Source organism: Homarus americanus, unplaced genomic scaffold, assembly GCF_018991925.1.
Source record: "Homarus americanus isolate GMGI-L3 unplaced genomic scaffold, GMGI_Hamer_2.0 scaffold21646, whole genome shotgun sequence".
Taxonomy (NCBI): domain Eukaryota; kingdom Metazoa; phylum Arthropoda; class Malacostraca; order Decapoda; family Nephropidae; genus Homarus; species Homarus americanus.
Window position 1 is genome coordinate 1 of NW_024752632.1, and position 26,873 is coordinate 26,873.

A 26,873-nucleotide genomic window follows, 5' to 3' on the forward strand; every position below is an offset into this window, starting at 1 on the left:
CAGCAAAAAAGTAACCCCTGTCACAAGAAGAGAATCTTGAACACTCACAGTCATCCAACCATTCTATGGTGGAGTTCGCAAGCACCAAACACAAAGGAACAGTATCGTTCCCCACCTACAACCTTAAGCACCAAATACGCCTTCCAGTATAGAATCTTCTCATATGAGGAATAGATTACTTTTAATAAGAACATCAGAGAAGCACCTGTGTCACGCAAAAATCAGTAAGGTACTGACTACCGATTTTTCAACTGCAACTGAACCATCAAACATGAAAGGTCTAAAAAGAATTTTGCCATGATTACTAATTAAAGTTTTGTGCCAACTTCAGAGGTCTGAACAGAGCATTGCCTTCCTTTTTGCTTCCACTTAGGGGCACCCGCAGCCACATGATTCAAGGTTTTGCAAAAACACAAATGCTTAGTTTTGGTGATAGTCTTGGAAAGCCACCCGAGTTTCAACAGAAAAAATTTCATTTTACTAGCCAGCACTCACTATCCTGCCTTTCACCAATTTTTCCTCCTGGTTATAAAACCCTTTTTCCACCTGAACTATTTTAGATCTACCAGGATGCATTTCAGAGTAAGGGCATAGCTATCAGCCATCGCGCAGCTTTATGGACATTGGCCAATATCTCTCTCCTAAGTAATAATTGTATATCTTTTGGCGAGTTCTTTTGAATCCACAGTCTTTAAATCAACCGAACAAAGTTCCCTCAAAAAAGTCTATCCACTAGATCATTTTGGTCCACCTTCCGCCACATTTTACCTCAACGAAAAACAAATTTATATACGACTGCAACAGTTCTTTCATAAATGTCCTAAATTCCACTTATATGTTTCAGGAATGAGTCTACACGTGCCCAAATAAATTCTTTCTTTCACTAATCTCAGCTATTGACAAACTTACTTGATAAAGAAGTCATGAACGAGCTGACCCAGTGAGGTTAATTTCAATTATAACAATCCACGACTCTTTGGGGAACCCCACCGTATATCCTTGTGTAAGGTGAAGCGCAGAAGCGTTTACAGCGCCCAACAGGGAAGCCTGCTAAGTTCATGCTTGCCTTATGTCTCATGAGTTAAGGGCGTAGAGGCCTGAAGAGTCAAGGGCGTAGAAGCCTGAAGAGTCAATGGTTTATTTCTAAGCAAGTTATTGGAAGCTCCAACAACTTGTCCCTGAATACGAACTCGCAACTTTCGATTTACAGCAGATACCTACTTTGTTGCTAGGTGAACAGGGACCAAAGGGACTAGGAAGAGTGTCCAAACAAATTCCGCCGGCCCGGGAATCGAACCCGTGACGTCTTGCTTGCGAGGCAAGAGCGGTACCGCTTCTACCACCAGCGCCCCTGACGTCACAAACAAAAGACGTTCACGTTGCGAATCCACAACCAACCATTGAACTCTCACTCGTCAGGTCTGTACAATCTACAACTGTCGTCGCCCTGCAGTTATCACATGTCAATAGATTTCCTGGTGCCGCTTCAGCCCCAGGTTTCATACCCCTCATGGTTGTTGCTTTTGGGGAGGAGGGTGGGGGGTCGTGCAGATTCTGTACAGATCTACACAGCCTTAAGACCACCAGTTTACCGTGCGATGTACTTCTAATCGTCGGCTTAATATTAATAATAGTAGTGATCCTTATTACTACTATGATAATTGCTTCTAATCTGTGTCTTGGTAGCAGGGCATTAGCGTCAAGGTCCCCTTAAAAACCCTGCTCCGCTGCCTGGGTATAGGCCGTTATGACTAGGGCCACCCCCTGGGCTAGCATAATTAATTTCTTCTGACCAAGAATTTTTTCCCCTCAGTGGGATGACTTCCGTTATAATCACATCTACTAATTGAAGTCTAAATAAAGTGAGATGTGGGAGTGATCGTGCCCTTGTGGCAATTCAATGTTATTTAAAAAGAAAAAAGAAAAAACAAAACTTAGCTGCCCTCTGCTGGTTTTAAACTCCCCTCATTCGTCCAGTGTTGCCGTCCAAGACAGTTTGAGTTATCTTCTGGTTTTTTTTTTTCAGTTCTCCTCGACGAGTTGTTGGTATCTATGTGCTATCCCTATGTACACTGTATCTTGCTATGGATGACGGATCATATGCCCACTCGGTCCTTTATAAATAAAACAAAACAAAAACAAACAAACAAAACTTTCTCCTTGGCGGCAATAGAATGACGTTCTGGATATCATGGCCTTTTTTAAACCATTATTTCCTTATATTTTCCTTTCCAGTTCTCATCAACGAATATATCTCTTTGTGCTATCACTGTGTACACAGTATCTCCCAATAAATGGTGGATTGTAGGCACAGTTTCAGTCCTTGAGAATGCACACACACAAAAAAATAAGTCTTTGTGGCACCAATAATACGACTTGGTTACTGCTGGCAGTGGTGCCTTAATTGCTTGCTCTAATTTGTTTTTCACTTTAAATTATTTACAACCTCGTCCGTGGTCACTGGTGTCGCTGTGAACTGTCTTAACTAAAGGCACAATACTACACTCTCTGGTTGGCCTTTGGATGGTCAATCACAGCAATGAGCACAACTCAAAAAATAAAAAAATATATAAATCTTGTCATTTGGGAATGGTTGTAGGCCTCCCGACCGAGAGGAAAGATTTAAACACCCCAGCAGCGCCCAGGTAACTTCACCTTAAGATTAACCGCTCTAATGCTAACGCAAGGTAATATAATTCAATATAACCTAATCTAACCCACCCCCACCTCCAGGAAGCGTTAGAGTGTTTAATTATCAGGTGAAACAAGCGAGGTTGCCTGATCTTCACGCCATCCTAAAATTCTATTCATCCATTTATCAAGAGGAGCAGAAACCCTTAAAAGTCATGTATCGACAGTGAATTTTAATCTCCACATTGACGCACGACGCTTACTGCACAGGGGCGGATCCAGGAATCTCAAATGGGGGTGTCCAAGAAGTTTTGGGTGGGGGAACATGGCGAGCACAGCTCGCCCATTAGGCTGGGTTAGGGGGAGGCGCTGTGAGCCTCCAAGAAATTTGTTTGAAATCTGACCAATATCATGGGCATTTTAAGGCCATTTTGAAGCCATGTGCACTTGATATTAGAAGATATTCTGAGGTCAATATAATAATTACTTTTTACTATGCAAAAATACCAGAGTACAAAATGGAATTAAAGAAAAAGTATTGGACTTTTCTGGTGAAAAGGGGGATCCGGATCCCAGGATCCCCCTGGATCCGCCCTGCTGCATTGTCAACTCACAGCAGTTTATACCAGAATAGTCTGTAGGTAAACTACACTCGGGCCACATTTAACTTTAGAGGAAATAGTTGATGCAAACTTTTGACGATAAATTTCTTCCATGAAAATGTAGTCGAATACCACGTTAATAATAATAATAATAATAATAATAATAATAATTTCAATAATAATAATAATCAACAGATGAAGGACTTCCTGGCGCTCACGGCTGAAGAATTTCACCTCAGGACGGCTCACTCAAAGCTCCTGGGCTACTGGACGTCAGAGATTGGCGGTCTTAACCAGGTTGTTCATATATGGGAGTACGGTATGTGGCTCATGTGTCGGGGTATAGTATGTGGCTCATGTGTGAAGGTGTAGTATGTGGCTCATGTGTGTGGGGGTATATTATGTGGCTCATGTGAGGGGGTATAGTATGTGGCTCATGTGTGGAGGATTAGTATGTGTCTCATGTGTGTGGGAGTATAGTATGTGGCTCATGTGAGAAGGTATAGTATGTGGCTCATGTGAGGGGGTATAGTATGTGACTTATGTGTGGAGGATTAGTATGTGTCTCATGTGTGTGGGGGTATAGTATGTGGCTCATGTGAGAAGGTATAGTATGTGGCTCATGTGAGGGGGTATAGTATGTGGCTTATGCGTAGAGCCATAGCATGTGGCTCGTGTGAATAGGTATAGTATGTGGCTCATATGTGTGGGGGTATAGTATGTGGCTCATGTGTGTGGGGGTATAGTATGTGGCTCATGTGTGAGGGTATAGTATGTGGCTCATGTGTGTGGTGGTATTGTATGTGGTCATGTGTATAGTATGTGCCTCATGTGTGAAGGTGTAGTATGTGGCTCATGTGTGGGGGTATAGTATGTGGCTCATGTGAGGGGTATAGTATGTGGCTCATGTGTGGAGGGTAGTATGTGGCTCATGTGTGTGGGGGTATAGTATGTGGCTCATGTGAGGGGGAATAGTATGTGGCTCATGTGAGGGGGTATAGTATGTGGCTTATGTGTAGAGATATAGTATGTGGTTCGTGTGAATAGGTATAGTATGTATCTTATGTGTGTGGGGGTATAGTATGTGGCTCATGTGCATGGGTGTATAGCATGTGGCTCATGTGAGGTGGTATAGTATGTGGCTCATGTGAGGTGGTATAGTATGTGGCTTATGAGTGTGGGTATAGTATGTAGCTCATGTGAGGGGGTATAGTTTGTGACTCATGTGTGGGGCTATAGTATGTGGCTCATGTGTGGGGGTATAGTTGGTGGCTCATGTGTGGAGGTAGAGTATGTGGCTCATGTGTGGGGATATAGTTATGTGGCTCAAGTGAGGTGGTACAGTTTGTGGCTTATGTGTGTTGGTATAGTATGTGGCTCATGTGTTAGGGTATAGTTTGTGGCTCATGTGTGGGGGTATAGTATGTGGCTCATGTGCGTAGGAGTATAGAATGTGGATCATGTGTGTGGGGGTATAGTTTGTGACTCATGTGTGGGGTATAGTATGTGGCTCATATGTGAGGTATAGCATGTGGCTCATATGTGGGGTTATAGTATGTGGCTCATGTGTGGGGGTATAGTAGGTGGCTCATGTGTGGGGGTATAGTATGTGGCTCATGTATGGGGGTATAGTATGTGGCTCATGTGTGTGGGGTATAGTATGTGGCTCATGTGTGTGTGGGTGTATAGTTTGTGACTCATGTGTGGGGGTAGAGTATGTGGCTCCTATGTGTGGGGGTATAGTTTATGACTCATGTATGGGGTATAGTATGTGGCTCATATGTGGGGGTATAGTATGTGGCTCATGTGTGGGTATAGTATGTGGCTCATGTGTGTGTGTATAGTTTGTGACTCATGTGTGGGGGTAGAGTATGTGGCTCATATGTGTGGGGTATAGTTTGCGACTCATGTATGGGGTATAGTATGTGGCTCATATGTGGGGGTTAGTATGCTCATAGTGTGGCTCATGTGTGTGTATAGTATGTGGCTCTGTGTGTGGGGTAGTATGCTCTATGTGTGTGGGGTATAGTTTGCGACTCATGTGTGGGGGTATAGAATGTGTCTCATAATATAGTATGTGGCTCCCATGTGGGGGTATAGTATGTGGCTTATGTGTGGGGGTTTAGTATGTTTCTGATATGTGGGGGTATAGTATGTGGCTCCCATGTGGGGGAATAGTATGTGGCTTATGCGTGTAGGTATAATATGTGGCTAATGTGTGGGGATATAGTTTGTGACAAATGTGTGGGGGTATAGTATGTGGCTTATGTGTGGGGGTATAGTATGTGGCTCATGTGTGTGGGGGCATAATATGAGGCTCATGTGAGGGGGTATAGTATGTGGGCCATGTGAGGTGGTATAGTATTTGGCTCATGTGTGGGGATATAGTATGTGACTCATGTGTGGAGGTAGAGTATGTGGCTAATGTGTGTGGAGGAATAGTATGTGGCTCATGTGAGGGATTATAGTATGTGGCTAGTGTGAATAGGTATAGTATTTGGCTCATGTATGCGGCTCATGTGTGTAGGGGGTATAGTATGTGACTCATGTGAGGGGGTATAGTATGTGGCTCATGTGTCGGGGTATAGTATCTGGCTCATGTGTGTAGGGGTATAGTATGTGGTTCATGTGTGGAGGAGTAGTATGTGGCTCATGTGTATGGGGGGTATAGTATGTGGCTCATGTGAGGGGGTATAGTATATGGCTCATGTGAGCGGGTATAGTATGCGGCTTATGCGTAGAGGTATAGTATGTGGCTCGTGTGAATAGGCATAGTATGTGACTCATATGTGTGGGGGTATAGTATGTTGCTCATGTGTGGGGGTATAGTATGCGGCTCATGTGTGGGGGGTATAGTGTGTGGCTCATGTGTAGGGTATAGTCTGTGGCTCATGTGTGTGGGGGTATAGTATGTGGCTCATGTGTGTGGGGGTATAGTATGTGGCTCATGTGAGGGGTGTAGTATGTAGCTCATGTGACGTGGATTTGTGGCTTATGTGTGGGTATAGTATGTAGCTCATGTGGGGGTATAGTTTGACATGTAGTTGACGTGGATTAGTATGTGGCTTATGTGTGTGGGTATAGTATGTGGCTCATGTGTGGGGGTATATTATGTGGCTCATGAGAGGTGGATTAGTATGTGGCTTATGTGTGTGGGTATAGTATGTGGCTCATGTGTTGGGGTATAGTTTGTGCTTGTGTGGGGGTAGTATGTGGCTCATGTGTGGGGGTATAGTATGTGGCTCATATGGGGGGTATAGTATGTGGCTCATGTGTGGGGTATAGTATGTGGCTATGTGTGTTTGGGTATAGTATGTGGCTCATGTGTGGGGGTATATTATGTGGCTCATGAGAGGTGGATTAGTATGTGGCTTATGTGTGTGGGTATAGTATGTGGCTCATGTGTGGGGGTATAGTTTGTGACTCATGTGTGGGGGTATAGTATGTGGCTCATGTGTGGGGGTATAGTATGTGGCTCATATGGGGGGTATAGTATGTGGCTCATGTGTGGGGGTATAGTATGTGGCTCATGGGTGTTTGGGTATAGTATGTGGCTCATGTGTGGGGGTATAGTTTGTGACTCATGTGTGGGGGTATAGTTTGTGACTCATGTGTGGGGTGTAATTTGTGACTCATGTGTGGAATTTATGATATGTGGCTCATGTGTGTGGGGTATATTATGTAGCTCATATGGGGGTATAGTATGTAGCTCATGTGTGGGGGTATAGTATGTAGCTCATGTGTGGGGGTATAGTATATGGCTCATGGGTGGGTGTATAGTTTGTGACTCATGTGGCCAGGGGTATAGTATGTGGCTCATGTGTGTGGGGTATAGTATGTGGCTCATGTGTGTGGGGTATAGTATATGGCTCATGTGTGGGGTATAGTATGTGTGACTCATGTGTGGGGGTAAGTATGTGACTCATGAGTGTGGGGGTATAGTTTGTGACTCATGTGTGGGGGTATAATTATGTGGCTCATGTGTGTGGGGTATAATATGTGGCTCATATGGGGGCATAGTATGTGGCTCATATGTGGGAGTATAGTATGTGGCTCATGTGTAGGGTATAGTATGTGGCTCATGTGTGGGGGTATAGTATGTGGCTAATGTGTGTTGGGGTATAGTATGTGGCTCATGTGTGTGATGGTACAGTTGTGACTCATGTGTGGGGTGTGTATGTGACTTATGTGTGGGTATAGTATGCTTGAAGCTCATATGTGGGGTATAGCATGTGGCTCATGTGTGGGGGTATAGTATGTGGCTCATGTGTGGGGGTATAGTTTATTTGACTCATGTGTGGGGGGTATAGTATGTGGCTAATAATGTGGGGTATAGTATGTGACTCATGTGTGGTGGTATAGTATGTGGCTCATATGTAGGGTATAGTATGTGGCTCATGTGTGGGGTATAGTATGTGGCTCATGTGTGTGGGGAGTATAGTTTGTGGCTCATGTGTGGGGGTATAGTATGTGGCTCATATGTGGGGATATAGTATGTGACTCATGTGTGGGGGTATAGTATGTGGCTCATGTGTGTAGGGGTATAGTATGTGGCTCATGTGTGTGGGGGTATATTATGTGGCTCATGTGTGGGGTATAGTAAGTGGCTCATGTGTGTGGGGGTATAGTATGTGGCTCATCGGTGTGGGGGTATAGTACATAACATAGAACTTAAGAAAATAAGGATATGCAATAGGCCGGTTGGCCTGTGCATTAGGGTGTGTCATAGGAGGGAAGATCAGCTAAAACTAATGGCCCATCACTTTTTTGGTAGATTTTAGTGTATATAAATAGAAAATAATTTTAGTTTCAATATGTTGCAACCTTTTGCTAGGTAAATTTTAGCGTGAAATTTATCGAAAATCTAACGTACAGCTGCATTAGTGCATTACAATTAAATAGTGAACATTGCTTTCTGACTTCATTCTTTAACAACCCAACTAACAATATTTTTTTCTGTTTCAGATTCTGATGCATTTATAAGTTGATAATATTTGCGATGGCTGCTTGTGTCAGGACGAGAACCAAAAATCCAGCCATCTCAGTCACTATCTTGGGTCTGGGAGAGAGCTCCTGAAGTCGGAGTTGCCTACATTGAGAGATGCTTTGAGATACGGTGTTTTAATCAGGCAAATCAGTGAAAAGAACCAAAGAACTTACACAAACAAAGACATTGCCAGTGATATGACCAAAGCTGTCTTGGCACAATACACTCTGGCTAACGCTCAGTTCAAGCCTCCAGTCATAACAAGTCAGAAGAAGATTAGTGAGAGACTGCTTGCCAGTTGGGAAAAGGCAAGAGATATCTCTCTTGGGAGAGGAAAACTTGCAGTTAAGGACAGCTTTGCCAAACAACTGGACCAGTTATTTGACATAATTACTTGCAAGTGCCCAATTGTTCTCTGTCCTGAGTTTGGATGCGATCGTGACTGTAAATCCGAGGCCCACATCTCCTGTATTTGCAAGCGTGAACTGAAGATTCCTGTGATCGAACATTTGTCAAAGCACAGAGAGAGAAGACAGTATAGGGGCTCTCATGATTTCTAGCCAAGATATTCCGGGTCCAAGAGACAGGAGGCTGCCACAGAGAGACAGAAGAGGAGAAAGAGTTGCCGAGGAAAAGAGACTTGAGAAGGCCCAGGGTGAGGTAAAAGGCCGATGATTGGAGTCAAGCTGATTCAGAGTTTAATGACTTCCCCATGGCTGATCCGGCTGACCAGGAGAATGGTGACTTTGTCCCTAACCCAGAAAATAATGATCCCAAACCTTCCAGGCATAAGATTCGAAATAGGAAAGATATCCGAGCATAGCTCTGGCCAGCATGCGACACCACACTGGTCTCAGAGAAACTGCAGAGATAGCAACAGCTGCCTGGATTGACGGTGGTTTGATAACACCTGATGATGTTCACCTGGTGATAGATCATAACAAAGTAAGGAGAGCTCAGGAGAAACTTGTCAGTAACCTAGAAGAGGAGTTTGATAAGGGGATAAGAGAAAATGGAATCAATTGTTTGTTCTTTGATGGGAGAAGGGATGACACTAAAGTGTTCATGAAAGTTGGAGATTCTGACAAGTTGTTCCCTGCCATGGTGAAGGAGGAACACTACTCCTGCTGCAGTGAACCAGGAGGGAAGTATTTGTGGCATTTCACTCCAGAGAAAGATGACATCAGGAAACCAGCTGAGATAGTGGCAGATAACATTGTGAACTGGCTCAGAGAGAGGAACGTAGACCAGACCCTGCAGGCCATTGGAGGGGACAGCACCAACACGAACACAGGGTGGCAAGGGGGGTCATACAGTGGATAGAGCGGAAGATTGGGAGGAAGCTGGTCTGGATTGTTTGTGACCTCCACACCAACGAGTTGCCACTCAGACATCTGATCCAGGAGCTGGATGGCAAGACTCTTTCAAACAACAGATGGTCTGGTCCTCTTGGCAAGATGCTGGACTCTGCCACCGAGTTAGAAATAAATCCGAGCTTTGAAAAAATCACAGTTGGCCCTCCACTCGTTGAGCTTGCACATACTGTCATTGACGACCTGAGTACTGACCAGTACTATGGTTACATGATTTGCAGTGCCATCAAAACTGGGGTCATGCCTGATAGACTTGCTTACCTGCAGATAGGTCCAGTCTCACATTCTAGGTGGCTCACAACGGCTCTCAGGTTCTGCAGAATTTGGGTCGCTCATCATAAACTGAAAGGGAACCAGCTTCACAACCTGAGACTTATTGTCCAATTCATCGTGAGTGTCTACTTGCCAAATTGGTTCAACACCAAGGTCAAGTCATCGTTCTCCGAAGGTCCGAGGCATGTTCTCTTCCAGCTTGAGCTCCTGAGGAGTCAGCCAAGGAAGGTTGTTCAGATTGTGGAGCAGACTGTGAGGAGATCTTCCTGGTATGCTCATCCCGAGGCAGTTCTGCAGACAATGCTCTGCAGTAAGGATGAGGAGGAGAGAAGAGTGGCAGTCAAAAAGATCTTGGATATGAGACTTATGAGAGGATCTGGGCATGACGAATCAGTTGGTGACGATTCCTTCAGGGTCAGGAAGACTCCTGAAGTCAATCTAGGTGCCAAGACCCTCACTGATCTCATAGATCTGGATAACATCCAGGGTGGCAGTGAGCCCCCTCTTACCTGCAGCCTCACCAATGTTCAAGTCAGAGCTTTCCTGGACAACCCCATGCATGTCCCTGCCTGGCCCTCGCACACCCAGAGTGTAGAGCGTTGTGTACAGCAAGTGAGCGAGGCCAGCAGTCACGTGTACAGCCAGGAGAGGAGGGAAGGCTACATCCGAGCTCAGGGTGGTCAGCAGGGAGGTGATGAGTAGAAACAGAAGCAAGAAAGACATGTTCTCTATGGTGTGCAGCAACACCGGGTCGTAGTAGTAAAACCGGTTTTTGTATTTGATGATTTTGTTTTCTAAAGGAATATTAAATTTAATAAATGTGTCAAGATCATTCGTTTCACTATTCTGGATCATTTTCATGCTAATAAATTAACCTGATACATTTACTTTACTTTAAATAAGCTATTTAGTGGTGTTGGTAAAAGGGTGGGAATACTGAATTTTCATAAGATTTCAAGTTAAAATTTACCTAGCAAAATATGAAAACTTTTCAAATCTGAAGATATCACATGATTCTGCACATAGAACTACATCATTAATACCATGGGCCGATTTTTCAAACTAAAAAAAAAAAAATTCGCCTCCGTATGACACACCCTAATGGATAACTCCAAGGTGATCCGGCTGTGCCCGGCTGAGAAAACCTGCCTGAAAAAACTCATTTTAATAGTTCTCAAAGAGTTTTTTAACTCTGAAGGGATCAAGGGGATGACAAAGTAGAACCCCTGAAGCTGTATGGAGACCTAAAGATCACTTGCGCCGACTATGGCTAACCCGCACAACTGTCGGAGTACACCGCCATCAACGGCATTTCAGTTAGACCGACATTCCACCAGTATGACAACCTGAAGCTGGGAGTGATCTCCCACGCCTAAATTGAACACCTGAAACGAGACAAGATTGACTAATTACTCCTGGATTAGCACCACTATGTCAAGAAGCTGTCCGAAACGACGGTTCTGGTCGGACCCCGCGAAACTCTACCCCGGGAAGTCCAACTGGCCTGGGAAACCGTCCAAGTCACGCCCTACTGCCGACCCAAGCGTTGCTTCAAATGCCAGAACTACGGACACACCGTCAACAAGTGCAAGGCGCAGAGGGATGTATGCTCCCTGTGTGGTACCTCCGGGCACCGCTATACCTCCTGTCCCAGCGCCGTGAAAAAGTGCGCTGCCTGCAGCGGCCCACACTCCTCTGCCGACCGGACCTGCCACAAATGGAAGGAGGAATGCAGGATAGCCAAGGTTAGACTAGACAAGACTGAGTTACAAGGAGGCCCTCCTTGCAGTACACGCCCAAGAAAAGAAAACACAAGAAACCAAAAAAACAAGAAGCAAAGAAGCCCCAAGAAAAGACACACGTTACCAAGAGACAAGAAGACCGCGAGACCCCCAGATGCAGGACACCTCATCACGATCACCTCCTCCGACTTCCTCCACATCTATAAGCAGCCAGGGCACAAAGAAGAACAGGACCTAGACACTAGCGAATGGACGGTCCAAGAGAGCAAAAAGAGGAGGAAAAGAAGATCGTCAACTTTAAGCTAACAAGGCCCCCCACGACAAGCAAACAACACTAAGAAAACACCACACCCAATCAAGCCGGCCAAGAACCGAGAAACCATTGCCTAATCTGACACGCACCTGACGTTCACCTGACTCATGGCTCTGCCCCCTCTCCGCCGCGTCCAGGCTAGTTGCTGCTGCCTCAAACCTGCAACCCACACCACGCAAACTGTGTTAAGCCACGGCACCTGTCCCCTCCCACTAAAATTCCCTTCCATCCTCTCTCTAAACTTCCACTGAAGCTCCTTCTCCCCTGTCGCTAGCCTTTATCCTATCTATACCGGGTGTGACAACACTGCCAATCTGTTTTTCGAGGTCCAGTAAAGCTTTCTGGCAGATTTCTACATAGTAAAAGCATTCTATTTGCCAGTGGATAGGTTAATCGGTCTTTCCACAGTAAAGCAGAACAACATTAATGTTCAGCCAAGAAATCACACCATAAAGCATAGCTGTAAAACTTATTATGTAATGCAAACCTTACATCCATTGCTTGCCTTGGATGTTCGTGTAATAACTGCTTCGACAGGCATGGGGGAGTCTATCGCACAGAAGCAATTAATTATTGAGTCACTCCCTGAAACTTCGCCTAGTAGCTCAAAGGACATTCGGGATGAAAGCGGCAAGAAGTGGATTTTAATGCCTGCTGTGTCAACTGGTGTACAACGGTTACATAGCCAGGAATTAACTAGAACCACTGTAGGATTGCCAAATGTGAGTGAAGGAACAGATGTTGTGTGTCTGAGTGAAAATGCATGAGCTTGTCACTTGAGTCTACCTTAACCACAGTTAGGTCAGGTAGTCTCACAGATGTCCTTGTTCTCAATAGAATTGGGGGGCCTATAACTTTAAGAAAGGTATTTTTTGGGGGTAATTTCCTTGTTTACGACAAAGCAGTCGTTGTGTAACCAGTAGAAATGCCAATAGGTAGTGTAACACAAGGGGAACTGACCGATAAATCATGTATCGAAGATATAGTAGAGTTAATAACTCCACACGTGAAAGTTGTCGATCATCCTCACGGCAAAAGTGATCTTTTAGAATTACTAGCTGAGTTCAAGGCAATCATAGCATTACCTGGAGAACCTGAACCCCGAGGTAAAACAACGTTGACAGCCCATCACATTACACTCGAGCCAGACACTCATCCGATCTACATACCAGTATATCAACGGGCAGACTGGAACTCCTTCAAGGAGTCTCTCAGTTTCAAGCAGGGGAGAAACCTGGAAGAAGCCAGCCCCAATGACATCGACGACGCGGTCGAACAATGGTACATGGATGTGAAGACGGAGATGGACAACAACATCCCGACCACCACTCACAGGACCATTCCCCATTCTCACACTAGTCACCAGCTGAGGCAGCTCAGTGTCCAGTACGATCACGCGAGACAGCTAGCCAGTATCCGCGGGTGGACGCAGGAGCTGAGAGACCGGTACCGAGAGCTACAGACGGACATCCAGCACGAGAGCAAACGTCTACATGAACAAAAGTGGGCCGCCTTGGTGTGGGAGGCAGCCAACAATTACCGCGATTCTGCTGCATTCTGGAAAAAGATCAATTGACTGATGGGTTCCACCTCTAGCACGGTCCCTTACCTGCTCGACCAAAACAACGTGAAAATATTCGAGGAGGAAAACCAAGAACAATTACAACGGCGATATTTATGGAAGATCTTTACCATTAGTGAACAGGAGAACGAGGGCATCGACAGGGAGTTTGAGGAGGACATTTTAGGTCAGTTGCAGGACCATCAGCACCTGCTCCAGCCGCTCCCACGGACTGACTTCACTAGACTGGTGGACGAAAGCTACCTGAAGGAGCGCATAGTTCCTGCAGATGTGTCAGCCGTCATAAAATGGTTTAAAAACAAATCACCTGGGCAAAGTCACATTAACAAGAAGATCCTGGTTCAACTCCCAGACAACATGATAGAGAGGCTTGCTCATATACAGTATGCAACGCCTGCCTCGCCTCTGGATACTTCCCTAAGATGTTCAAAATTGCCGTTATTCGCCTCATACCAGAAGCAGGGAAGCCTGCAAACAAAGTCGAAAACTTTCGACCAATATCGCTGCTAGAAGTACCTGCCAAACTCTTCGAAAAAATAGTAAACAAGCGGTTGCGGATGTATCTGGAGGACAAAGACATGCATAATCCCCTCCAGTTCGGCTTCCGCCTGTACCGAGGCACATCCACCGCCATACCTCAGGCCTACGAGCAGATCTCCAATGCCATGACTGGCCGCCTGCATTGCAACATAGTACTGAGGGACGTCAGCAAGGCATTTGGCAAAGTTTAGCACGTGGGGCTGCAGTATAAGGTCATACAACTGTGGTTACCCGAAAATCTGACGCGCCTGCTGTGCAACTTCATTACAGACCGCAGAGCCAAAATCAAGATGCAAGAACATTTTGGAGAAGAATTTTCACTATCGAGCGGCGTGCCTCAAGGCTCTTGTCTCTCACCAACCCTTTACACGCTCTACACGGCTGACCTGCCACCCCCAATCGTCGGCAGCGAATACGTCATGTATGCCGACGATGTAACACAGATCGTCACCTGTCCAGGAAGGTCTACGGCAAGTATGGCGCGACTCACTGCTCGGGCAATAGAGGGTATCTCGGATGGAAAATAAAAACAGCCAAAACGAAATTCAAGGTCATACCCATAGCCAAATTCAAGCCGGCGCCATTGATGATCGACGACGAAGAGATTGAATACTCTAAACAATGCAGGTTGCTCGGCCTCATCATCTCTCGGACGAGCATCATTCCCCACGTGAAGGACAGACTAAATAAAGCCAAAGTCGCCGCAGCCAAATTAAAACGTTTTCAACTGATGCCTGAGAAGATACAAGTTCACCTGTACAAGGCGCTGGTGAGGCCTGTGTTGGAGTACCTACATATACCACTCGTCACACTCGGGAAGACTAGACTACAACAACTACAGAGCTTCCAAAACAAGTGTTTGAGGTCAGCCAGTGGCCAAGCGCCACCCTACCAGGAGACAGTGGAAACCATCCACCTAAGAAATAAAACCGAGGCCCTCAACGTCAGGTTCCATCGCCTCTGGAAGAAGGTTTGGGACAAGCTCCTGGACGACCCTCACAACCCAGACCACCTACGCGGGGAAGACATCAACGGAGGGCGACCCCACGCCTGGTGGCCCCGGAGTCTGCCCGCACTACAACTACCCAACCCGCGACCCATCCATGTCCGCCACAGTGATCCACCTTAAATTAAAACTTAGATGATATAAATTCACATTTAACAAGTCACAATCAAGTGAGTCCATAACGTAATACAGTATAAGATTTTAATAAACTTGTAATTGTGAAATCAATCTAGTCATTGTCTACTAAGATAACCATTGTGCAACCTCATCCTAAATCCCAGGTTAGCTTAGTTAGCCAACAAACTCTGTAATATGTAAAACAAGGGGTGTCGTCCCCCTCTGTTTAACTCATTAAACTTCTTTTCCAACCTTTCCCCCCACGATTATATGTTGTGACTTCTCTATCCCTCATGTCTGGCTGTGCCTTGAGCCCCAGCATGCCTTCCTTCTATTCCCCACCTTAACCTTAAAAAAAAAAAAAAAGTATGGCTACCGCACAGCCAAAGGGCTATAGTCGAACAAATGGTACAAGACATGGCAGAACAAAGGGTAATCCAACCTTCCTCGTCACCATGGAACTCACTTTTATTCCTAGTTCCCAAGAAAGATGGAGGGTGGAGACCAGTTATAGATTTTCGAGCAACTGTACCAGACAGGTTCCCAATGCCTGTCCTAACTGACTTACTACAGTCTCTAAGAAAAGACAACGCCGTCTTCAGTAACCTCGATTTGCTTTGCGGATATTGGCAAATTCCCTTACATAAGGAATCCCGCTAGGTAACTGGGTTCATTACACCAACGGGTCATTTTGAATTCTTAAGAATGCCATTTGGCCTAAGAAATGCGCCGCTAACATTGCAAAGAATGATAAATACCTTTTTTGCTGGAATGATAGATAACACCGTCTATGCCTATGGTCTTATCATAGTAAGCAAAGATTTACAAAGCCATTTAAAGAAACTACGAAGTCTTCACAAAGTTACAGATAGCTGGATTGAAAGTGAAACTTTCCAAATGTAAATTTCTTAAATCCAGAATCCAATTTCTAGGAGAAGTAGTGGATGGCAATGGAATGCACACCGAAGATTGTAAGATAAAGATGGTGAAGCAGTTTCCTTGTCCCAAGAATGCAGATCAACTTCGTAGTTTCCTGGGATTATCAGGATACTACCGTTATTGAAGGACGTAGAGTATAAATGGAACACAGAACAAGAGGTCAGTTTAATGCCCTTAAGAGCGCCTTAACAAAGGCTCCTGTGTTATCCTTTACGGATTACACCAAACCGATCACAGTCCACACAGATCAAGTATCCGTGACAGAACTATTTCATGGGAAAAACTTATCAGGGCGTCTCACCCGACTCTAAGTATTTGCCGGGTCGTGCGAACGTCGTAGCTGATTTGCTATCCAGACAAATAGCTCCTGTCACGCCACTACCCACGTTCACCCTATCACAGTTAAGGGCGGAACAACTACAGGATCCATTGTGGCCCAAGGTAATCTATGCCTTAGAATCAGGAGACGAGGTAGATTTGCCAAAACTACCACCACCACTCTAACAGTTTGAGCAACGGCACAACATATTGTATCACTCAGTAAAAACACAACAAGAGTCAATCTCTCAAATTGTCCATACCTGATTAAAGCGAAAGAACATGGAAACAAACTCCACGTAGTTGAGCCAACGCCAAAAGTTACAGACATAATGTAGTACATGTAGATAGAATGAAAAAAAAAGTCAGCAGAGACCTAGTAGGGAGCCCAATGTTAGTCAATTACTTCCTACCTCTGCTATAACAGTGGCTCAACACGACACAGCAATAGACAATATGTATCGTCAAAAACTGCGATCAGCAAACAAGAAACCTTAATTATCCTCGCCCCTTTCAAGCATGGTTTGGATAGTGCTACTCGTGTTGGCACGGAGTGCTGTAGTAGCAGCCGCATTCCCAGCAGACATCATCAAACCAGGTCAAAGTACTTGTAGTGGAAGACGTCGTAACTGTCAAATACCAGCTCCATAGTTTAGTGCTCATGCCTGAGCACCTGAGGACAATAGCTGTCCACATTGAAACAGCTATGCACACCCTGTAAGATCTCGAACAACAGTCTACCATCTCTACAACCCTTCGACAAACTATCTCACTCCAAAACGCCCGAATGAAGAGTCTACTCAAGCGCTTAATGCACTTCTAGGGAAAGCTACCTGTACCTACGTCTCCTGAAGACATCAGAAAGAATGTGCACACTCATTGGTGTCAAAAACGTGGTCTATTTAATTTTGTTGGGTTAATAAGTGGTACCCTGTTTGGTACGGCAACAGCAGAAGATGTAGCTAAAATAGGGAAACGGATGAACACAATTTCAGAAACGATCATGAAACAGAAAATGGCAATTGCGCAGTCCTATAAGGCAGTACAGATTCTGAACTCTCAGATGAATGCTACTGTTAACGAAACCAATCAACTAACAAGTATTGTTCATGGATTAACACGGCCAGAGCCTACACTAGAATGGCTACTCTGCTTTGCAGAATATATGCATGCAACTGAAACCTCTTTGCAACCTCTCACAGTTACCAAAGATAGTCTCATCGCTGATTTAGTGAATGCAGGTTTAGGTCGTTTAGATACACAATTGTTGCCGGTTGGTCAACTTATTGCCACTCCTATCTTTCAGGAGTACGACGTGGAACACTATTACCCCTTATTGGAGGCATCCTTAACGCATGAGGAAATACTATTACACATTCCACTAAGATCGCAGAAGTTTAATGCATGACATTTGGAACCATTTCCAGTGAAGGAGAATGACGATCTTTTGGTTCTTACCAGACAAACTGAAATAATTGTGGTTTCACAAGATTTTTCGTTAGTTGCTGTGACTAAGCATGAAGTCCTAATTCTTTGTAAGTCATCATACTTATACTTACATACAGTATATGTCCTGCTTATGCTTTCGCTTTCACCCGGGCTGCAGAAGCTATTGTGAACTACCCCCTGTTGTTATAATACAAACTAATGCTTCTACATCTCTGCAGCAATGTGAATACACTCCAATACCTCACAGGTTAGTGTTTCATGCGCATGTCAATAATGTGCAATATTATTTTTTTCCAAAGCAAACCAGTGTAATACTCATATTCCAGGGTGTAGGTAAAAATTTAGTAGTAGTAGGTTATCATATAGCACCAGACTATTGTGAGCTCAGCAGTAATGAAAACACAACCTTGTCTACTCGCCATCATCTTGCATTTATATCGAACTTTACTTCTGAACTACTACCCATACCATTTTTACTGAATATCAATTTCAGCAGCCTTCATTTTGTCTCTGATAAGCTTAAACGTCTGTCTTACATTAATGAAACACAGTTTCCTGCATTACAGGATTCTCTTCCAATTTATTTATATTCCAGAGTTATCCTACCTGGTTTCGTCATACCTACCATTATATTTGTCATTTCCTTGACTGGTATGGTATTTTGTTACAGGAAAATGTCCTCTAGGTACACAATAGTTTCCAAGCAAATTTTCCGAAAGGCTTTGAAAAAGCATGTGCAAGATTAAACAATTTAGCTGACGCACACTTTCTTGTAATATGGTTATGTATACCTAGGATTTAAGCCGCGAGGACTAGGTTGGTGGTGGCCAAGCGGTGTAACAGCACCTTTGCTTTACGACTAGATCACTGAGGTTGCATCTATCACAGTGGCCAAGCCAGGGTCAACTGATTCAGTAGACACCGCTCTCTCTGCTACCACTTTCTCATGCCCCAGCGAGGAACAGTTGACTTAATACTACTAGACAGGGAAGTTCACACTTAACAGAAGTGTTGTCTGAAAGTGATATTCACAACACTTCCCTGGAGAGAATTCACACTATATTCTCTTAGATTATATCTGTGTATATACCTGCTTTCAGCATTAAAACAGAAAACGCCCAGAAGTGTTTACATCAAGCCCTGCCACTTAAGAGTTCGAGAACTTAATTAAAACAATTAGTGGGGTGCAGTATGTAGCTCATGTGTGGAGGTAAAATATGGGGTTCATGTGTGGAGGTACAATATGTGGCTCATGTGTGGGGGTACTGAATGTGGCTCATGTGGGGAGGTACAATATGTGGCTCATGTGTGGGAGTTGAGTATGTGGCTAGTAATGACTGCTTTTGGCACCATTGGTTGGTTCGTTCGTTAGTTGGAGCTGTTCTATTTGCACACTTAGGAATCTTAGTTCACAGGCTGATGTATTGTATCTGCTCTTCTCACTCTTGAACGTCATTAGTAACTGCCAAATTGAATAACAATTGTCGGAATAACAATGGGTGTATACTGTCGACACAACACAATGAGAAACAGCTCCCAGCCAGGCCACAACACTGGTAACCAGGACAGCCACCTCTGCCCCAGCACACTGTTTAACGCTTTAGTAACGTTGCCACACAAAATACAACTGGAAGATTCTCCCTCCATATACGATTTTCGAGGGCAACCCATGCTGCCTCAACTCCAGCTGCTGTGTGACTTCTGCCAGAAAGTTCAGCAACCCTCACACACCTCTCACCTAAACTCAGTGACCAACTTGAACATAACCCGAAACTCTAACTAAACCCAAATGAACCACCATGAAACCAACGAAGCCTCAAAGTTGCTACTCGTCCTGACAATACCGCCCTACACAATAAAGAAATTGCAAATTTCTTATGTACAGATTACAACTTTACAACCTACTTAAACAATCTGCCCCCAACATTTTCACTTCCCTTAATACTATTTACAGTAAAACTAAATTATTGCAAATACATACTCCACCTTAATAATCTGCTGCTTAATTGGCTAGCCACCTGCAAGTAATGCAAGTAACGTTTCTAAGGTAAACTGCAGCTTGCCATACAAGTACCTATAAAGCTTTTTGATACTCCACACTATAGCTAAACACAAGTGATCGTGGGCCCTTCGTGCCCCGTGGCGAATCCGGTGGTACAGTTTACCAAGGCGTGAAAGTTCGAACGCTCGTCCTTGGCTAGCGCGCAACCGCCGTCCTGCTGACAGCATACAGCGACATCGTTTTCCAGATGGTCGTGGTTGTTATAATCATGGTCGTGGTTGTTATAATCATGGTCGTGGCTGTTATAATCATGGTCGTGGTTGTTACAATCATGGTCGTGGCTGTTATAATCATGGTCGTGGTTGTTACAATCATGGTCGTGGCTGTTATAATCATGGTCGTGGTTGTTACAATCATGGTCGTGGCTGTTATAATCATGGTCGTGGTTGTTACAATCATGGTCGTGGCTGTTACAATCATGGTCGTGGCTGTTATAATCATGGTCGTGGTTGTTACAATCATGGTCGGGCTGTTATAATTATAATCATGGTCGTGGCTGTTATAATCATGGTCGTTCATGGTCGTGGGCTGTTATAATCATGGTCGTGGTTGTTAATATAATCATGGTCGTGGCTGTTATAATCATGGTCGGTTGTTACAATCATGGTCGTGGCTGTTATAATCATGGTCGTGGCTGTTATAATCATAGTCGTGGTTGTTATAATCATGGTCGTGGTTGTTATAATCATAGTTGAGGTTGTTATAATCATGGTCGTGGTTGTTATAATCATGGTCATGGTTGTTACAATCATGGTCGTGGTTGTTATAATAATGGTCGTGGTTGTTATAATCATAGTCGGTTGTTATAATCATGGTCGTAGTTGTTATTATCATATTCGCGGCTGTTATAATCATGGTCGTGGTTGTTATAATCATGGTCGTGGTTGTTATTATGGTCGTGGTTGTTATATTCATGGTCGTGGTTATTATAATCATAGTCGTGGTTGTTATAATCATGGTCGTGGTTGTTATCATGGTCGTGGCTGTTATAATCATAGTTGTGGTTGTTATAATCATGGTCGTGGTTGTTATATTCATGGTCGTGGTTGTTATAATCATAGTCGCGGTTGTTATAATCATGGTCGTGGTTGTTATCATAGTCGTGGTTGTTATAATCATGGTCGTTGGTGTTATAATCATGGTCGTGGTTGTTATAATCATGGTCGTGGTTGTTATAATCATAGTCGAGATTGTTATAATCATTGTCGTTGTTGTTATAATCTTGGTCGTGGTTGTTATAATCATGGTTGTAATTGTTATAATCATGGTCGTGGTTGTTATAATCATGGTCGTGGTTGTTATATTCATGGTCGTGGTTGTTATAATCATAGTCGCGGTTGTTATAATCAATATGGTCGTGGTTGTTATAATCATGGTCGGTTGTTATAATCAAGGGTCGTGGTTGTTATAATCATGGTCGTGGTTGTTATAATCATAGTCGTGGTTGTTATAATCATGGTCGTAGTTGTTATTATCATATTCGCGGTTGTTATAATCATGGTCGTGGTTGCTATAATCATAGTCGTGGTTGTTATAATCATGGTCGTGGTTGTTATAATCATGGTCGCGGTTGTTATAATCATAGTCGTGGTTGCTATAATCATAGTCGTGGTTGTTATAATCATGGTCGTGGTTGTTATAATCATGGACGTGGTTGTTATAATCATGGTCGTGGTTGTTATAATCATTTTCGTGGTTGTTATAATCATGGTCGTGGTTGTTATAATCATTTTCGTGGTTGTTATATTCATGGTCGTGGTTGTTATAATCATATTCGTGGTTGTTATAATCATGGACGTGGTTGTTATAATCATGGTCGTGGTTGTTATAATCATTTTCGTGGTTGTTATAATCATGGTCGTGGTTGTTATAATCATAGTCGTGGTTGTTATATTCATGGTCGTGCTTGTTATAACTGCTGGGTCGTGGTTGTTATAATCATGGTCGTGGTTGTTATAATCATGGTCTTGGTTGTTATAATCATTTTCGTGGTTGTTATAATCATGGACGTGGTTGTTATAATCATGGTCGTGGTTGTTATAATCATTTTCGTGGTTGTTATAATCAGACTCGTGGTTGTTATAATCAGACTCGTGGTTGTTATAATCATTTTCGTGGTTGTTATAATCATGGTCGTGGTTGTTATAATCATTGTCGTGGTTGTTATAATCATTTTCGTGGTTGTTATAATCATGGTCGTGGTTGTTATAATCATTGTCGTGGTTGTTATAATCATGGTCGTGGTTGTTATAATCATTTTCGTGGTTGTTATAATCATGGTCGTGATCGTTATAATCATGGTCGTGGTTGTTATAATCATGGTCATGGTTGTTATAATCATTTTCGTGGTTGTTATAATCATGGTCGTGGTTGTTATAATCATTGTCGTGGTTGTTATAATCATGGTCGTGGTTGTTATAATCAGACTCGTGATTGTCATAATCATGGTCGTGTTTGTTATATTCATGGTCGTGGCTGTTATAATCATAGTCGTGGTTGTTATAATCATGGTCGTAGTTGTTATTATCATATTCGCGGTTGTTATAATCATGGTCGTGGTTGCTATAATCATAGTCGTGGTTGTTATAATCATGGTCGTGAGTGTTATAATCATGGTCGAGGTTGTTATAATCATGGTCGTGGTTGTTATTATCATAGTCGTGGTTATGATCATAGTCGTGGTTGTTAAAATCATGGTCGTTGAGTGTTATAAACATGGTCGTGGTTGTTATAAACATATTCGTGGTTGTTATAATCATGGTCGTGGCTGTTATAATCATGGTCGTGGTTGTAATCATGTTCGTGGTTGCTATAATGATAGTCGTGGTTGTTATAATCATGGTCGGTTGTTATAATCATAGTCGTGGTTGTTATAATCATGGTCGTGGTTGTTATAATGATAGTCGTGGTTGTTATAATCATAGTCGTGGTTGTTATAATCATGGTCGTTGTTGTTATAATCATGGTCGTGGTTCTTATAATCATAGTTTTGGTTGTTATAATCATCTTCGTGGTTGTTATAATCATGGTCGTGGTTGTTATATTCATGGTCGTTCATTGTTGTAATCATATTCGTGGTTATTATAAACATGGTCGTGGTTGTTATAATCATTTTCGTGGTTTTTGTAATCGTGGTCGTGGTTGTTATAATCATAGTCGTGATTGTTATAATCATGGTCGTGGTTGTTATTATCATGGTCGTGCTTGTTATAACTATAGTCGGTTGTTATATTCATGGTCGTGCTTGTTATATTCATGGTCGTGGTTGTTATAATCATGGTCGTGGTTGTTATAACTGCTAGTCGTGGTTGTTATATTCATGGTCGGTTGTTATAATCATGGTCGTGGTTGTTATAATCATGGTCGTGGTTGCTATAATCATGCTGTGGTTGTTATAATCATAGTCGTGGTTGTTATAATCATGGTCGTTGGTTATGATCATGGTCGTGGCTGTTATAACGGTCGTGGGTGTTATAAGCATGGTCGTGGTTGTTATAATCATGGTTGTGGTTGTTATAATCATGGTCGTGGTTGTTATAATCATGGTCGTGGTTGTTATAATCATTTTCGTGGTTGTTGTAATCATGGTCGTGGTTGTTATAATCATTTTCGTGGTTGTTATAATCATAGTCGTGGTTGTTATAATCATGGTCGTGGTTGTTATAGTCATGGTCGTGCTTGTTATAATCATAGTCGTGGTTGTTATATTCATGGTCGTGCTTGTTATATTCATGGTCGTGCTTGTTATAATCATAGTCGTGGTTGTTATATTCATGGTCGTGGTTGTTATAATCATGGTCGTGGTTGTTATAATCATGGTCGTGGTTGTTATAATCATGGTTGTGGTTGTTATAATCATAGTCGTGGTTGTTATAATCATGGTCGTTGGTTATGATCATGGTCGTGGCTGTTATAATCATGGTCGTGGGTGTTATAAGCATGGTCGTGGTTGTTATAATCATAGTTGTGGCTGTTATAATCATGGTCGTGGTTGTTATAATCATGGTCGTGGTTGTTATAATCATGGTCCTGGTTGTTATAATCATGGTCGTGATTGTTACAATAAGGGTCGTCCCTGAGACTAACACAGGTAGAATAAACCCCACACCTAATCTTTAATCTCAATAAACCCAGATTAACCTCACCTAATCAACAGGATTAGAGACCATTAGGATTGTACCACCAATACTGATACATTTCACACTGGATTAATAACAAAACATTTAATCACATTTCCAATTGCTAAAGTCTTGCGGATATCTTATCAAGTTGTGAGTCTTACATGTCTATATAATTATGTTTTGTTCTTACAAATATTTATAGTTCGTTGTGTATTGTATTGTATGGTATGGTATTGTACTGTATTGTTTCCGGCTGACAGCGTACAGCGAATGGGGGTGCGGCAAGTCCGTAGACGTGCATGGTTGATTAGGGTGCATCGTTTTCCATCGTAAATAAAATGGTTAATTAATAGCTTCCTAAAGAAACCATCGACATGGAACCAGGTTTGTTCCACTCTACGATTGTGCCGTTTCGGCTGCACAGACAGACAAACAGACATACCGACATACATTCGGATAGTGCTATAGTATATTAGATTCCCCTTCTACCACAGAATAGTTCCTTTCAGCATTATTTAAATTTCGTCTAGCGTAAGCAACAGGCCACCGTTCACTATCCCACATTTGTAATAGCACTGCTCATATCCCCACTTCAGATGCATCCGTCTACACGACAAAGTCCTTTTCTAAGTCCACTAATTTTAATATTGGCTAATCACTCCTTACTTTCCTTGATACATCAAAAATAATTTTGATGTTCTAACTGCCATACACATCAGCTTCATATTTCAATTAACACCCGCAGCTCATAGCATTAATTACGGTGATATCATAACCATTTGTGCACTAGTTTATCTCTTTAATAAATGGAAAAAAGACCATTAGGGTTTGATAACTTTACCCATTAACATTTATTTATGATAATTTCAAAGAACCTGGCAACTCATGATAACAGACATTCAACAGTGATTGCAACAGGTAACCGGAACCTATCATAGGTGGCAGCAAAAGGATAAGGAACTCGCTGTGTTGAAAAGCCGGTGTGTTATACAAAATAACGAAACAAAAGAAATTTATTGGTCAGTGTTTTCCAAAGTTCTCCGTTTTTTGCACGTGATATATGCCTTTTTTGAGAGAGATTCAAACTTTTTTTTAGCTTGCTCAATGTACAAGTTTAAAGGTTTCTTATTATAAGTGATTATATACATTTTTTTATCACTTATGGTAACAGGCACCATTGCCAATCTCTGGGTGTCTTAGCAACCTTGTCTTCAAGACATATACCGGGAATGTTTACACTACGAGGCCTAATGTAAACAACAGACTTAAGACGCTATCCCACGGCATCTGCGGTACATACACGTATGTTTTGGGTTGTTAATACCGGTCTCAGCACTCACTTGACCCCAGGTTCAACACCATTACAGTGACTGAACCCAGTGACCCACTCTCTGGTTCAGACCATCCGGGTTATAACAAGTGACTGTTTTCGAAACCATCTTGGACACGTCATCGACGCCATCCTGGACACGCCATCGACGCCATTTTGGACACGTCATCGACGCCATCCTGGACACGCCATCGACGCCATTTTGGACACATCATCGACGCCATCTTGGACAAGTCTCTGACGTCATCTTAGACAGATCATCGACGCCATCTTGGAACGTCACTGCAATATCATAGCAAGACGCCATCTTGTATTTTTGCATCTATAAACAAGACAGGGTATCACGATGTCTTCTTGCTAGGTATTTCAATAACACGCTTATACACACATTTAACATATTCTTCCACAGCATACCATCATACGTCAGACATCGTGATAGGTTAGTTTTTTATTTGAAAAGTGCCTTACTTTGCTGATTACTCGCATAATTTAATTTAGTTTTATCGTTTCTTTTATTACTGAAGCACTTACATTTTCGTTCATTTACTGTAAATGGATGGACAAGGTTATAGTATAATATAATTTTGTATATTTTTTTACATTATCATTTATTGATAATATACCTCATTTACCTGGTGCAGACAGTCTCTAATTAGTGGAGGATTACATTAATGACCCTTTTGATTACTTAGAAAATGCAATACAGACTGACGCAATGCCCCCTCCCGGAGCTGGCATTGATACTGGTATTACATTAGTCTTGCATGGAACAACACCTGATTTACAGCGACAGACTTCCATTGAGAGTAGTGAGCAATTAATCGATCAATCATTTGGCGATTTACACCTTACCCACCTCAGGTCAGGTCGTACATACGACACTACACCTCACTACAGTTCTGTTCATTATCTATCAACATCAGAACCAACTAACCATGGCTAATTCTGCTCAAGGCACATCACCCCAGCTTCTTCATGTTACAAAAATCTTGCCACAACAGGACCCCATTGCATTAGTTATGGGTTATGATCCTAATTATCACATGGTCACAGTTTTGTGTGCTTAAGTGACTTCACAAAGATTAAGAATCACAGCTTATTTCACCTGATGATTAAATATCCAAACTCCAAGTGGGGTGTTAGGTTAGGTTAGGTTAAGTTAGGTTTGGTTAGGTTACGCTACGTTAGGTTAGCAATGGCGAATCATCAGGTGAAATAAGCGAGGGTTTCTAATCATTCTTAGATCCATATATCTATGACCGATGTAGTAAATTATTTGTGTTTACATTTAGGCTCAAACTTCCTCACTCTCACGATGCCTCTCTACAGACAGCCTGAGTCACCGTTCTGAGGTGAGGGCGAGGTTGGCCAATGACTCGCAGTGGGTGGGTCGCTACTTGAGTCGGGTCATTGGGATGATGCAGCAACAAGACAACGTCCTCCTGACTCTGTTGCCCGGCACCTCCCTCAACCTCCCTTCTGACCAAG

The 26,873-nt window shown here is 43.0% G+C and overlaps 1 protein-coding gene across 1 annotated transcript; it reads left to right on the top strand.

Moving 5' to 3' along the window:
• Positions 1 to 3,428: 3,428 nt before the first annotated feature.
• LOC121855155 (protein NipSnap homolog 3A-like) lies at positions 3,429 to 26,873 on the top strand (the record flags this gene model as incomplete). Its single annotated transcript, XM_042350023.1, is given in 2 exon segments — positions 3,429 to 3,552; positions 26,715 to 26,873. Coding segments are annotated over 2 exon segments (283 nt in total), but the record flags the coding sequence as incomplete, so codon positions are not given.